The 16419-nt window shown below is 46.3% G+C and overlaps 1 protein-coding gene across 1 annotated transcript in view; it reads left to right on the top strand.

The window, feature by feature from the left end:
- Rapgef5 (Rap guanine nucleotide exchange factor 5) overlaps positions 1-13542 on the top strand; it is a 239505-nt gene extending 225963 nt beyond the window's left edge. Inside the window, exons 24-26 of the mRNA XM_005343679.1 lie at positions 2143-2207; positions 6995-7049; positions 9840-13542. Of these exons, the coding sequence (XP_005343736.1) occupies positions 2143-2207; positions 6995-7049; positions 9840-9958 (239 nt within the window). The 3' untranslated portion in view covers positions 9959-13542. The remainder of the gene's footprint in view (positions 1-2142; positions 2208-6994; positions 7050-9839) is intronic.
- The last annotated feature ends 2877 nt before the right edge of the window (positions 13543-16419 follow it).

The following is a 16419-nucleotide window of genomic DNA, read 5'->3' on the forward strand; positions in this document are numbered from 1 at the left end:
CTCACGCACACACTCATATACATACACTCACACTCACGCACACTCATATACATACACTCACACTCACGCACACACTCATATACATACACTCACACACTCACGCACACACTCATATACACACACTCTCGCACACACAATCACACACTCATATACATACACTCTCGCACACTCACACTCACGCACACACTCATATACATACACACACTCACGTACACGTACTCTCATATACATACACTCTCGCACACACTCCTGAGTGCACTATCCCCCTGCTGCCTTCCACAAGTCCTGAGACCCTAAGGGGAAGAAGGAAGCCAAGTAGGAAGACATTCAGGAAAGGATGTGGGGAACAGCAGCTGGTATGGCAGAAGCTCAGCAGGTGAATTCGAGTTGGAAGTGGGAGACCTAAACCCTTTCATAGCCTGTTGCCCATGTCTGAAGGACCCTCCCTCCCACTGATTCCTAGATCTGCCGCATAGCATGAGCATGATTTAGCTGTGGCTGTCTCCTGAGCCCTCGTTTCTCTGCATGCTTCCTACAACCACCTTAGAAAGCCTTGTGAGAAGTAAGTGGTGTAAAACACCCAAAGCTGTGCCTGATAATATTGTCACTGGACATCACCATCCTTTCCAGCATGGGGTGGGGCCAGGGGGCACCAGCAGCTAAGCGGAGCCTGTGGTTTGAAGTTCTGTGTGAGGCCGAGCTGCTAGGCTGTGTTTCATGGCAGCCAAGTGAGTACAGAGTGATATTTGCTGTGTATAAAATGTAAAAGCTGACGTGGCAAACTGTTCTTTTGCAATCTTGTGTTGTAGCAGTGAAACCACAAAAAGTAGCAAGATATTGTTCAATTAAACCTACAAAGGATAGAAAGCTCATGTTCCCACAGCAAGCTGTAATGTATGCAAGGGTCACCTTGAGGACAGGTGTGTGTGGCCTGCTGGTGGCCTTGGGAGCACAAGCTCGCAGTGTTGTAGTCAAGTTTTGGCAGCACCTGTCTCAACAGCTTTGACTGAACCTGTTTCCATTTTTGATGGTTTTGGTCGGTTGTTGATGACAGCAGGGGTATTTTCATGTCCTTTAAGTTGAATAACTGCAATCCTTGTCTGTGGGGACGCTAAGGTTCCATCATACAGTCTTGTCCGTTTTTGTATGGCAAAAATTCTCAGAGCCTGAGATGCTAGCTTAATAGGTCTCATTCCCAAATCTTTATCTCTCTTGTTTGTTGTTGTTGTTGTATTTTTTTGTTTGTTAGTTTCTGAGACAGGGTTTTTCTGTGTAGCTTTGGATCCTGTCCTGGAACTCGTTCTTTAGGCCAGGCTGGCTTTGAACTCACAGTGATTCGCCTGTCTCTGGCTCCTGAGTGCTAGGATTAAAAGTGTGTGCCACCATCTCCCGGCTTCATATCTTTATCTCCTGAGGAGTCACTCTTTCCAACAAAAACAGGTTTTCTTTTAACATCCTCAACCACTTCTTTGGGGAAATGGGTAAGACCCAAGCCCTTACACTAGACACAGGCCCAGCCACTGAACTGCACCCCAACTGCACCCCAGCTCCTCTCTCACTTCAGGTCTTATAGTCTCAAACAAATTTATCTTTCTCTTCTCCAAAAGCAATCCATTCCACTACCTTTCTTGTTTTCTCTTCATCGACGATGCTGTCTCTACCAGTCAAATCATTTCTGATACATGGGCTTTGAACACCAAACTTTTTCATTTCTTTGTTTTTAATGTAAACTTGGGAATCTGAATCTAAACTGTTTTAACTAAAGCAGGTCCCATTTACACTGGCTAAGAGGAATTTTTATACAAATATGTATCAAATCCCTGTTGCTTATGAATATTCATTTATTTTCTGCTCAGTCTTTTTACCTGGAGACATAGTGGACCAATCAAACATTAGCTGACAGCCCACGTGAGAATCCGTTCTGCACTGGGAATGCGAACTGTTTCTAGGGAGGCTGCGCTGCCCTAAACTTCCATTTCAGGTGTTATACAGGCTTAGTTTCAAGCCACCTTGTCACATATGTGGCACAATTCCAAAACACTGAAGACAAAAATCATACAGTGCATTGTTTCTAAACAATTGGTTGTTTCTTGATCTCCTCCTAATAGTATATTTGATCTAGCTGTTTTTTTTACCTTTCAGATGTAACATTTATTCATGAAGGAAATAAAACATTCTTGGATAATCTCGTCAACTTTGAAAAGCTGGTATGTAAACTTCACGATTTCTCCTTTTTTCTCTCTGTAAGGAAAATGCATGCTTGTCTTTCCTGAGCACCCCCGGGTCTCTGCTGCATATGTGACAGTGTCACCACTAGGCTGGCAAGACTGAGAATCTGCCTTTTATTCTTGGAATTAGTGTGTCATTAGCTTAGCACCAGTGGTAAACCTATGGAACCAGGCACAAAGGCATGAGAGGGTGCTGTCTGTCAGGAGCAGTCCCCACATGAGAGGCTGCTGTCAGGAGCAGGTCCCACATGAGAGGCTACTGTCAGGAGCAGGTCCCATGGAGAGGGCAATTGCCCCAGTGTGAGCTATCTTGAGACAGTGAGCAAGAAAGTCCTCCCAGGTAGATGTGTCTGTCTTCTAGAACCCCGAGTTTAGATATGCGCCTGAGATTTGTGGGTTCAACAGGTGAGGGGAAAGGCCTCCTGTACTGATGAGGGGAGCAGGTCTGCTTTTCATCTCGCCCAGCTCCCATGCAGCTAGCTTAGCCCCGGAAATAACAACACACAAATTGTATTATTTTAAACACTGCCTGGCCCATTATATCTAGTCTCTTCTTGACTAACTCTCGTATCTTGATTAACCCATTCCTAATAATCCATATAGCACCACGAGGTGGTGGCTTACCAGGAAAGATTCAGCATGTCTGACCTGGTGGTTGACTCATGGCATCTGCCTCATTGCTTTCTTCCCAGCCTTCTGTTCGGTCTACTCTGCCTACCTATGTTCTGACCTATCAGGCCAAGCAGTTTTCTTTATTAATTAACCAATGAAAGTAACACATAGAAAGACCCACCTACATCAGCCTCCTCCTTGTTAGCCTCTGCTGCAGGACCTCCCTGCTGACGGCTGCAGGGACCTGGCCAGGCCTCTTGTGTGCATTCCTGGGAGGCTTCTCCCTAACCATGCTGCCAGGACAATTGCAGGGTTATCCTCAGTGGGCCTGAGTGGGTGCCCCATAGCAGTGTCCCACACAGACAGCCCAGTGACCAGAGGAAGGCACTTTTCTGACAGATGACCTTTAGTGTCATAGATGAAATAGTCCATCTTGGTCAAAGGTGACCCCAGCACTCCTCTCTAGAGATGCTGACCTTTGACTGAACTTCTCAGTGCTGACAATGAATTTGCACGAGCTCTTTTGGAACCATCCCAGCTGCCCATGAGACTGGAGTCAGGCTTCAGAGACGGTCACTTGAGGTTGAGGCCCCAACCATATCCTGCACTGTTTGAAGAGCATTCAGACTGGAGTCTCCGAATGATGTCTGGTTCTGACCTTGCCTTCTTACTGCTCTGCCCTAGTCCTCATGGTTCCCAGGATGTCAAGGGTGAAGTCAGCTCCTCCCCACCACCCCAAACCCAGACTACCAGTGTCTGCAAAGAGAGACATCCTCCACCCTCGCTCTGTAATAGCCCTTAGAACTCTGAAGATGATGGCTTCATGGCTAGCTATTTTTGAGAGCTGAGATGGAGACATGTTTTGTTTTCAAGTCTGTCTCTCTTTTTGCCCTGCATATTGTAGAATTGGAGCTTAGGTATTTCACAAGCTATAATGAAGCCAACATGACCAGCAATGGAATGTGTTGGGATTTTCATCTTGTTTCGTACTGTTCTGTGGTTCCCTGAGGACCCCAGCGTGCCCATTAGCAACCAAAGTCTCAATCACTAGAATCCTCAGCCTAAGCAACTTCTTCTCAGTGTTTGGTATTTATAAATAATCACAGGAATAGGAAGCTGTTGGTCAGAATTTACTTTGTCTCCTGTCGAATGTGTCTGTTTCAAATCACTGGAGGAGCGTTGTAGGGCATGTGTGAAGATAGGGGACTAAGAAAATAACATAGAAGCTGAGCATGAGTCTATAGTCCCAGCACTCAGGAAGTGAGGTCAAGGGTTGTCACTGGCTCAAGATCCGCCTGAGGTTCATAGTGAGTTCCAGGCCAGTCTAGGCGATAGTGCAAGATGCTACCTCAAACCAAGTGAGCAAACACGGCAGACCCTTGGCCATCAGATGTACACTGGCACATCATTCCTTGCGTGTGTGTGTGTGTGTGTGTGTGTGTGTGTGTGTGTCTGTCTGTCTGTCTGTCTGTCTGTCCTGCTCTAACACTCCCTAACCATGAGAGAGTCTTTCACTGAACCTAGAGCTATGCTGGTGACCAGCAAGTCCGAGCTATCCTCCTGTCTCTTCTCCTGGTTTCCCATGGTGCTAGCTTACAGGCACATGGATGGCCATGACAAGCTCCTTGTGTGGATTCTGGAGAGTTGAATTCAAGCCCTCATGCTTGCACTGCAAATGTTCCTGCCCACTGAGCCGCTGTCCCGGGCCCTTGTATGTCATTTCTAAAGAGAGGAGACTACAGCAATGATGGTCCGGCCCTCAGACCACCTGAAGAGCAAGTGGCTCCCCCAGTTCCGCATGCCTTGTGTCCTCCTATATGGGGAAGACAGATGAGATTAGAATTTTTTTCAGAAAGACAAAAATCAGGTTTTTTCTTTCCATTTTTTTAAGACGGGGTTTCTCACTTTGTAGACCAGGCTGGCCTCGAACTCACAAAGATCAGCTTACCTTTACCTCCCTAGTGCTGAGATTAAAGGCATGTGCTACCACCACCTAGCCAAAAATCAATTTGACTTAGGCCAGCGTTCCACTCAGGAGCTGGATCATCTTCATGTAGACAATATTCTTAGAGAATGTCTCTTAGCAGAGGACAAGATTTACTGAAGCTAAGACAGGATCATCTTTCACAGTAATGAACCAATGGGACCTAAGTAAATTAGGATGAGCAGCCAGTTTCTCATGGTGGATGTCAACGTCGGCCAGTCAGCAGATAAGTCCGAGTGTGCTCCCTGTCTGGCCGACACAGGCCAGCACATTCAGTCAGACCACACGCAGACCCGGAAGTGCTCGGGAAGCACGCTAAGACTCCTGTTGTTCCTGTACTAAGTTCCTTGCTGCCTCAGCAGCTCTGAATGCTTCTACCTCAAACTATGAAGTGTCAGAGGAGCGGAGGGTTCTACCCTTTTCTTTTTGTCCCCAGTATTATGAGCATGATCCTTGACTGTGTCCACCCCCCATCCTGTCAGAAAGCCCAGAGGTGGGAATCAGGACTCACAGCCTTGAGCCTGACGTCAGCGACAGCCTTTCGGGAGCTGAACAAATGGCACAGGATAGCCATCGGTGTGATGCCACAGGCTCAAACAACGGAAACTCTGTCCTGGGAACTGGGGTCGAATTTGGGGAAGGAAATGTAACAAAGCATTCACACAGACGTGAGTCAGGTCCCATTTCCTCTTCACATGCCACCTGGCTGCCCCACTGAATTACCCACCATGGAGACACATCGAATGAGCCAACTACAGCCAGGAAAACTCAATCAGATTGTCGGATTCAAGTAGCATTTCTGCCGTTCTGTTGGATTTTAAGTGAGAAGGGTTCAGCGTTAGCATTATTCTTTGATCGCTGATCCACTGTTTGTCGTCTGTGGATGCTCCTGTGTCTGACTAGGGCAGGCAGGTTGTGAAGACGGTGCTTGGAGGACCAGATAACAAACGGTATTGGTCCTGGAGTAATGAAATATTTGGATTTTGGTTTGAAACAAAGTAAGGAGTTCTGTCATTCTCCAGAGAACAGGCCCTACTATGAAAACTGTGTTATAATACTCTGTAAAAGGAACTGTCATTCTCCAGAGAATAGGCCTTACTATGACAACTGTGTTATAATACTCTCTAGAAGGAACTATCCATAGCAGAGGTTAGCTCTTCCACAAAAACTCTGTTTCTCACCATTATGAAAAAGTGGAAATAGTGGAGTGAGCTAAAGACTATTGGAGGGACACAGTGCGAGGTGAAGGGATCCTGTCCAGGTCTGGTGGTGTAGGTCTGTAACCCCGGCTACTCAGGAGGCTGAGGCGGGAAGGTTGGGAGTTCTAGGCCAGCCTGGGCAAGCAGTGAGACACTCCGGGCTGTGGTAGCTCAGTAGTACAGTACTTATCTAGTATGCACAAGGCCTAAGCTTGGTCTCCTCCCCCAAAGCTGTATAGTTCAGATAAGTTTAGTCTAGAGATCAGTGAGAAACTAAAGGAAAGAAATTAAAGTAGAATACTAAAGACAGGAAGGAACTATAAGTTAGAAACAGAATGACCTTTGTAAAATGGCGATGTTATCACTTTTCTTTTGTGAGTATGTCACTTCCTATCATTATTTCAGCCCTTGAATCCAGAAAACTTTGTGCGTCCGTCCAGGACATGAATGTGAGCCCATAGATGTGGATCAGTTAGTGGAGCTGCCAGCTGAGCACTCAGGAGTCCCTGGGTTTGCGTGGGGCAGAGGCACGCACGTGAGCCTCTGTCCTGAGTGTGCAGTCTTCTGGTGCTGCCTGCTTAGGAGGAAGGTAAAGGTCCCAGCGGTGACAGGAACAGAAAATCAGTGAGCGTATGCTGTTCTCCTCAGAAGGGAGGTTTCAGAAAGGCTTCATGAAGACAAGACAACCACTCACCTTCAAGCAAACGTGGGCAGGAAATTGGGGGCAGTAGAGATAGCATGTTCTCCTAAGGTCCAGAATACCTCCATTCTTTGGGAGCCACTGCTTTGGCTGTGGCAAAAACTCAATATTCTTGAATAATCCAAGCTTAATATACTCAATTAAAATCATGCCAGCTCCAAGATGAACTCCGCTTTATACCCCCCCCCCAGGAGAAGGTTACTGCCTGCCCCTGCAGACACTGCTGTTTCAGTAGGTGACCCTTTGCTGTGCTCCCTCTTCTGTCTTTCAGCACATGATTGCAGACACGGTCCGGACCCTGAGACACTGCAGAAGTAACCAGTTTGGTGAGTACCTGAAGTCGGGGTACAATGCATACTGACTTCTCAGTGATGCTGTCACCATTTGAGAAACACTTAGGACCCTAAATTTAAACAGATTACGAAGTGTATGCATAAGTACATGATGTCTTTATATTCTAGATTTTCACTGTGTTCCCTCCCTGCATGTCTGCACTGTCCGAATTGACTTTAGACAGACCGTTCACCCACCCGTCCCCCAGATTTACTGATGAGTTTAGCAGCACAGCCCTGCCTCCAGCTTCCTTGCTTGAGGACATTTCTGGAATAGCTGTGTGGTTTATTACAGTGCCTGAAGTAGCCTTCCACTGTTTTTATTCTTTTCAATCCAAACTTCTTCTCAGCTGAAAAAGTCTTTCTTTTCTGAGCACTTTTGTAGACTCCCCTCTGAGACTACATATGCAGTGATATTTTCCCAATTCTGGATAATCTACCTTTTATTTAAATGGTGTCAGCATTTTGCAGGAAGAGGGGAAACTGCTTTTGCTAAGTAGCAGGAGCTTTTACCTGGATGGCAGAATCCTACTCACCCTAGGGAACAGGCATCCTTAGCCCTGTAGGTGCAGAGCCCAGAGCCAAGGCTTAGAGAACTAACCCATGCAGTCCTGGCTTCCCTGCCCAGCTTTGCTCTCTGCTGAGTCTAAGTACAGAAATAGTAATTTTTAAAAAGAGAGAGATAGCAAGGTATGGTGGCACACCCCTTTAATCCCAGCACTCAGGAGGCAGAGGCAGGCAAATCTCTGTGAGTTTGACGTCAGCCTGGTCCACAGAGTGAGAGAAACTCTGGAAAGAGAAGGGGTGTGAGGAGAACTGCAGACAGACCTCTGGAAGTTAAGAACACTTGCTGTGCTTGCAGAGGACCATGGTTCGGTTCCCAGCACCCACATGGTAACACAACCATCTGTAACTCCAGCTCCAGGGGATTCAACACTTAACGGATGTGAAGGCTCCTGCACACTCTGGTGCACATACATACACACACTGAGGCACGCATACATATACATGAAATAAAAAACACTTCAATGGTTATAAATCAAAGATGGTGGAAGTAGACCTTAAGTAATATATCTTTATTGCAATTTATTTCACAAATACTGCATATTTAGAGAACCAGAGCCCCTCCCCACCAAAGAAAGTACTCCTAATTGCTATGCATGCTTTAAATGCTTTTTCTATAGTGTACTGCTCATGGCTGTCAATAGTATACCCCAGCAAATCCAACTAGGAACTGAGCTTCCTATATGTGTTATGAAGTGGAGAACGATAATTACAAAATACAGGGCCTAATTTTCTAAATATTCAGTTAATACCGCTTGGTATATGCACTGCATTAGTTCTCACTAAGTCTGCAAGCACAGTGCAGTAAGAACCGAAGGCGGCACTGTTGCCGCAAAGGGCCCTGCAGACGCCTGTGGCTTCACTCGTGAGTGTGCATGCAGATTTTTCCCATTGGTCTTTGCTTCCAAAGTGATCAGCAAATATTTAGCTAATTCTGAAACTGCCAGTCTGATCCATCAAGGACTAGAAGGTTTTGTGTGTTCCCAGTACGGGTAAGAGGCCTGACCCTTCCACAGGTTTCCTCCAGGACTCTGCATAGCGCAAAGTAAAGGAGAAATTTAGCTGTCAGGTGTGTGTCCCGTAAATTAGTCTGAGACTAAATTATCTTACCCCCTTTAACAGTTTCTTTTAAGGAGCCTCATTAACAGTGTTAACATGTGGGATAAAGTAAGAAAGCGCCACTCCAAACAGCTATGCACTGTGGAGCACCGTGCAGGGATCAGTGTGATTGTTGGGAATGTTCATCGTGATATCTTTTGAATGCTTGCTGTTTACAAACTTACCTGTACAGCCAGAAAGCATTTACCAAACAATTTCCCCATGTCTTCCTGAAGGCATTCTAGAATAACAGCTTACGGGTTCCAGTGCTGAACTTCCAGTGTTTATTCGCTGAGGCCAGGACGTCCAAGAGTTAGAAAGCGCCTGTGGTGGACGGCTCCTAAATTATTTCCTTACTAAACACATTCTGCATAGAAGAGGGAGCAGCTGTTTTCACAGCTGCAGTAAATGCTCCTTTACGGGCACACTTCCTCTGAGCCTCTCGATGCCCTCCCAGCCAGTCCTCTTCTCTAACGTGGGTTCTTTTCTGTTTGTTTTTTCTCTGTGGTCCATGCACCTCCATCAGGATCCTTATCAGAGCTGTCCCTGGCACGCATGCCCATAGCCATAGCTCACCAAAGTCTCTCTCGTGGCCTTCTGATTCTTTTACCTCTTCAGATTGCCTTATCCTCCTGGGTAGACTTTAGCTCATTCCTATACCCATTCCTGAGGTTCTGTTCTGTGCTATCTCTTCTTTCTTTTTTTTTTCCCCCTCCAAAAAATAAGGACAACAAAGAGATTTTAGAATCTAAAATAGAAAGAAGTAGAGAGAAATAAATAACTTAGTAAGCTATTGCGTTCAGATGCTGATTCCAAACAGTTCTAAGCTGAGATAAGAAACCACAGAGGAGGGGTGCTTAGGAACCACTGGACCTGGTTCTCATCCTGTGGTTAGGCCATGTACTTGCTGACCGCTAAGTCTCCTCATCTGTAAAGGGGTGACAGCATGACTTTAGTCTATTAGTTATATACTGTGGATGCCTGGCCAGTCAGCCTGCCTGATATGATCTGAAGTGGTTCATCTCTGGGATGAACTAACCTAACCCTTCGCGAGGCTTTACTGCATTAGTATTACCACTGCTCCTACTCCATTGATTGTTTGTTTTCCCTCTAAAAAACTAGGAGGTGACATGTCTCCAAAGGAGCAGCACGAGCTGAAGTCCTATGTCAACCACCTGTATGTCATCGACAGCCAGCAGGCCCTGTTCGAGCTCTCTCACAGGCTGGAGCCCCGGGCCTGAGCCGCGTCCATCCTTCCTGTGACTACAGCACTTAACGCAAAGGGAAGGTCTCCGTTCAGCATGCTGCTTCCTGTGAGAAAAGAGCTTGCTGAGTTCTAGCAGCTACCATGAGACAAGTGCAGGAAAGCCATTCGGAAAGCGATGCCAGCTACCAGATGCGGAGAGTGCCCCTCTCCCCACCTCAGCAAGAAGATGGAAGGAGTCAGAGCATCCTTGGAACAGGGTCTTTCTTATGATGGTGATTTCAATCCAGCCCAAGTCTCAGCTTAATGGCATGGCAGCATTAAGAGAAAACATGTCTTGATATATAGCAGCCAGGTTGGTTTTTTTTTCAGTAAGATTGTGTGTAGCAGGGAGGACTGCCATTCTGCCCGCATCACCTTACTGCCTAGGGGCCATTAAGAGACTGGGAGCATCTGAAGACAGTGAGAGCATCTCCAGATGCCCAGGAGGAGAGGCTCCCACAGCTAGAGACTGGACATCACCCTAGGAGGCGTGTCCTGCTGTGCAAATAAGAAATGCCTGGCACACCCTTCTTTGCATCCACAATCATTTACCAACATAGGCACAGATGAAACTAGTTTCCGTACTACTGATGCACTCCTGTAAGCGAGGTAGACCGAGTTTCTCATTCAGTAAGGTACTTGGCATTGTTCAGTTTCTGGAAACTTACTGTACGTCTATTTTTGTTGTTGTTGAGCTCAACATGATTTTCAGGAAAACATGGGGCCAAGATCATGGTTGCTCAGTGTCCGCTTACTGAGATCGCAGGGTCGCCAGTTTCTGCAGTCCTGTGCCTGATGTAGCCTTGGTGTGTGGCATCACTCCACCAGGATCCCCGCCCACAGGATGCAGCATGTCAGCCTGTGAGGGAGGGAAGTGAAGCTGCATATAGATAGCTTAACAGTTGGCATTACCAGTCTTTCAGGAATTGAAAAGTACCCAGAAATGCCTAAAATCTGACCTAATTGGAGAGTCGGAAGCCTCGGAGTCCGTTTCCCAAGAATAGCCAGAGCCTTTCTGCAGTTCACCCATTTCCTTTTCATTCCTGTTTTTAAGAAATCAGGCCTCATATACCAAATAAGACCTCTGAGAATTCTCAAGGACTGGTTAGAGAATTTCCCTGAATCCTCAAGGAAGGAAGAGCACGTGGTTAAAACAAGGCTGCCTCTTGCTAGCTGTTCACTTCGCTGGATGCAAGCCCCTGTCTGGTGCAGCAGGTCCACGTTTCCAGTCATGAGTGTGGGTACACTCCTCACACCCCCAAGGGGCTGCCTGCTCAGTGTCCGCACAGACCTGCTCACTACAGTCCCTTACCCATTCTCATGACTGAGACTACGCTGTGCCCCTTGTCTTCTGATTGCTTTTCTGGTCTTGGGACCACAGTGGGCCTGAAGCACTGGTAAAAGGGACTATATGGAAAAATCCTGGGTAGAGATTTCAAAGGGATTGCATCTAAACCAGCATGTAGAATGTTAGTCCTAGAAACTTACAGGGTGTTTTAGACACACTCCAACTAGGAATGGTTCACTGAGAAAATGTTTTACAGAGCTGAGAACCAGTGGACGAGACCAGAGCCACAGAGGCAGGGAAGCAGGCTCTCTTGATGTCTAAGCAAGCACAAGCACCCATAAAGCCCTGGCAGTCTCTGAGAACAGCACAGACACCTGTCTTCCGCCAAGCTAGCAGCCAGGATTCGGCTAGTGAGATCACACCAGGCTGTTTGGTCTTGTCTCTGTTCTAACCTAATATATGACATCAGCTCTATGCTGCTTTAAGCAGAACCTCAGGACTCACTGGATGTGAAGATCTGTTGTAATAGAACACTGTATGTCCAGGCCTCGGGTCAGCTCGGCTGTGGAAGCCATGCCTGCAGCATGCTGAGCACACTCAGAGAATCCTGCAGGAGATGCATAGGTGAGGCTGCTATTCCCTCCAAAGCAAAAGTCAGGTGGGATTTGTTTTGCCATCCAGTCTTCTGAATATCTAAAATTTCTAAATCTTCAACCTTAACTCCCATGTCCAGGAATTTCTCAGGCGGCAGATTCAGGGACCTCAGAAGGTTTGCAGAATTTTAAATCTAAAGTGAAAGAATATTCAAAAATTGTCAGACCCTGTATGTTCCACAGGAAGCCCTTCCTACAGCAACTGAGCACTGTGGTTGGTGTGCCCAGAAATCAGCAGCATTCCATGTGTGGGGTGACCTGGTTCCTTCTCTAGAGCTTCCCCCTGGGCCTCCCCAGAATCAGTATTGATCTCCCTGGATGTGGACTAGGGGATGTCTACGGTCTCTTCCAGTTTTCCTTTAGATTACATAGCTCTCCGGTCCTTCTCCAAATCCTGTGTAACTGGGATCTTCCCCAGTGAGTGATGCTGGGCTTCTTCCTCAGAGCACAACCCTCTAGGGATCCTGTGGATCTCTGGAGTCCATTCCTGCAAAGCAACCGCACTTGCTAGTTAGCACAGGAGGCAGAAAACAAGTTCATCTAGGGAAAGTCACCAACTTTCCAAATACAAACACATTTGCAGATGCTCCCTAGCCTACGGATTTGAAATTCACTTTGAGTCTGTATAATTGCCAAACGGTTATAGTAGCACATAGTATAACCCACATCCTCTCTTTTCTAGTATCCTTAATTGCATTGAGAATACATTCCTTTTCCTACTCCGATATCTACAAGCAAGCAGTGTGGCACATGCCTTGACCTTAGAGGCACAAGGATAAAGTCTCATGCCTCCTACTTCATAGGTGCACACTCGCCTGAGTGAGCCATAAGCGGTGTGGGCAGGTGACTGCTTATATAGACTTCTGGTCCTGGAGCTGTCCCTTGAGGCTGCGAAGTCCCAGCCCTGTGGGTTTGCCACAGACGGCACATGCACTGCAAACCCTGATCTGAACAGCACAACCCACCCAAGCTTCTCAGATCTGGGCAGAATCACCAGTGTTTAGACGACCAGGGTCACTGCAGCTGTCCAGCATGGGATTTCCTTCCCACTTCAGAGACGTGTCCTTGAAATTTCAGCCTGCTCCTTACTAAGTGGGCCAGTTTTGTTCTAGAAAAAACACATTTTGAAAAATTGCCAAAAAGTCAGATGAATTGTACTACTGTATAAAGCAAAGCTGTATATACTAAGCATTTTTAGCAGAGTGATATTTATTTGCATAGCCTATTTATTGTATTCATATTACACTGTTGTTAAATGCCAGGATGAAATCAATGATCAGAGCAAGGACTCTTGCTTAGGACTGCTGCAACATTGTCAGCTCATGATAACCAGTAGACGATAGAAAGCCCACGGTCCGGGCATCTACCTAACTTCTCAGGGACTACACCTCGTAGTTTTCCACCATTCTAAGAGCTGGTAAATATGAAACATTTGTTGAATTACCAGACTGCCATTGACAGTGTTTGCTTTCTGCCTCTGTGTATATGTGCTGTGTATTTATCAAAGTAGGAAGCAATAATTTATATGTAAAAATGGCCAAGCAATATAAGGTTAAAACTTATATGAGTAACCATTACCTTATCTTGTATTTTCAAGTGTTTTTTAAGCTGCTTTTCCAAATATAAGACTATGTTAAACATATCACTCAAACTGGACTCCTCTTTCTTGTGTCCGTGGGCCTGTGTTCCAGCAGCATCTGGTACTCTGTCTAGAGCTCAAGTGTTCTCTCTGAAAGAGATACAGGTAAGTGAAGAGCTGCAGGAACCCAGCCACCTACCCTGCTACTACACCTAAACACCCCGAGACTCAATACCACCTGCTGGACATGGCCTCGGGGCTTAATCTGAGCCTTGGAGAGTCCCATAGACCCTACTAACACCCCACTCTCCTTGAGTTAACTAGGAATGAAGAGAAGTACCAGACCTAGGGATTCCTCTGCCAGGATGGAGGAGATGCACGGTGGGCTGCGGAGGGCTCTGATGGTGTTCAAGGAAAGTGGGGCAGTTGTCTGTCCAATTCAAAATGGCCTATGGCGTGCAGCATCCCCTTCTATGGAAATGTTGAACTCTGGGATGGCCAGGTGTCTTGTTGTGTGTAGTGAAAAGCAGGAATGACCCAGACAGTTTATTTGACGTTCTCAGGAAACCCGTGCTTTCTGTATCTGCTCCACTAGGAGCTCCACACTGCTGCAGGTGAAAATGTCCAGTCTGGGTCTTGGAGCTAAGGCAAAAATGGAACAGAGATGCAACTTAGAAGTACCTCGAGAAAAATAGATAACATTGCCATTAGAAGCCACTGAGATTAGCGATTATTTGTTACTCAGCAGAATTTAGCCTGACTGACTATACAGTCCTCCTAGACACTTCTCAGTGGACTTCACTTCACCTTAGACCAGTGGTTCTCAGCATTCCTAATGCTGCAACCCTTTAACATAGTTCCTCATGTTGTGATGATCCCCCAACCATAAAATTATTTTCAATGCTACTTCATAACTATAATTTTGCTACTGTTATGAATTGTTATATGAATACCTTTTCTGATAGTCTCAGAGGACCCCTGTGAAAAGGTTGTTCAGCCCCCAAAGTGGTTATGAGCCACAGGTTGAAAACCTCTACCTTAGACTGTTGACAAGTCTTACCAGCTTTGCAGGATCTGATGGATGACGTGTGTATCTGTGCAATGTCTTGTCTTTGTGCGAACAAAGATAAATGATCTGAAGGCCATTTCCTTAGGTTGCAGCCCAATTGATTGTGAGTTACCAGGAATTAACCCATCTGTACAATGGGGGAAATAGGAGGAAGGTACAGGGACAGTGTTCTGTGACAGCAGCTGGGAGCAGAAACACTTGCCCTTTACTATCTCAGCCCTGGCATTGTCACCTCATCCTTGGGGACTTCCACATTAGGGTCTTCCTGAAATCAAGTGCTGTGTGGGCAATAAAAGCAGGCGGCCCTGAGCTTCAGATCTGGGAGGAAGAAGAAGAGAGGGCAGAGCCAGTTTCCTTCCTGACTTCCTCTGGTTCCAGTTAGAAGGACGGACGGAGTAGAGGAACTAGGTTCACAGGAGACAGAATCCTGTGCTCTTTCAAGTCAACAAACCTCAAAATGGGATTTGTGATCCCAGCCCAGTGACCTAGCCGTAGGATGGACTTCAGGGCAGCAGTCTCAGCCCAGTGACCTAGCCGTAGGATGGACTTCAGGGCAGCAGTCTCAGCTGGGTCCCATTCCATGATTCCCCAATAAGCAATCTCTACTTCCCTTCAGAAGTTATTTGAAACAATTCTAGGGATCCTGCAGTGTGGAGGCAGCTGGATTTTCTCTTACCTAAACAGAACAGGCAACTGTCCTTCCACACACCGGAAAAGCACAGCTGACTTGACAGATGGGTGCTGTGGAATGACCTTTCATACACGGAGAAAATGTGTTGCTCTCATTGTTAATAAAGAGCTGACTGGCTAATAGCTTGGCAGGAAGAGGCTAGGTGGGAGACCCAAGCGAGAATGCTGGGAAAGAGGGCCGAGTCACCAGCCAGATGCAGAGGAAGCAGATGAACACGACAGGCTGAAAAGGGTACCACAATGTGGTAGAACATAGATAAAAGATATAGGTTGATTTAAGTTCAAAGACCTAGTTAGTAACAAGCCTAAGCTATCAGCTGATAATTTATAATTAATAATAAGTCTGTAAATAAAATAAGTCTCGTGTGGTTATTAGGTAGTTTTCAGGTAGGATGAAAACCTCCACCTAAAATGGTGCAGAGTCAGAACCAAGGTGTGTAACACGGTGCCTCTGGGGAACACACTTAGACTCCTGCTGGACTCAGGGCTTCCTTAGTTCTTGGTTTTGTCTCTCTGATGGTGACTTGTGTTTACTTTAGAGGAACAGGAAATCCATTTTACCCCTGCTATGGTTCCCAATTACCCACCCCTAAGAGTTGGTAGGGTTCCCTAAGTCTAGCTTTGTGAGCCCAGGGCCACTTTCTTCACAGCAGTCCCAGAGTAAGCTCTGAGGCTCCTTGGCCCTTTGCATTGACAATCGGTGTAGGCAGGGGAGCTGCTTGTTTGTTCCCCGCTGCCCAGACTTGAAATAACCACTTAGAAATTGGACTAGTTAAATTACTGCTTGGCCAATCACTTAAGAGTATTGTTAGCTAGCTCTTATATATTTGGTTAACCCATTTTTATTATTTTATATTTTACCATGAGGTTCATAGCCTACTAGCAAGGTTCCAGCTGACAACTTGTGTCTATCTCTTCTGGTGGCAACTCCGCTTTCTTTCTCCCTGAATTCATTTTAGTTTTTCCACCTAGCTCTACTCTGCCCTATCACAGTCCAAGGTAGCTTCTTTATTCATTAATCAATAAAAACAACACATATAGAACGTCACGACGTACACGAAGATGTCCGAAGCCGTCTCCAAATTTTCCTCCTCCTATTCTGGTGGGTCTGAAGATGACAACAGCAACACGACAAGAAGTCCTTGGCCTCTACCGAAGCATTTTTAGGCTTGCACGG

The sequence above is a fragment of the Microtus ochrogaster genome, chromosome 1 (genome assembly GCF_000317375.1).
Source record: "Microtus ochrogaster isolate Prairie Vole_2 chromosome 1, MicOch1.0, whole genome shotgun sequence".
Taxonomy (NCBI): domain Eukaryota; kingdom Metazoa; phylum Chordata; class Mammalia; order Rodentia; family Cricetidae; genus Microtus; species Microtus ochrogaster.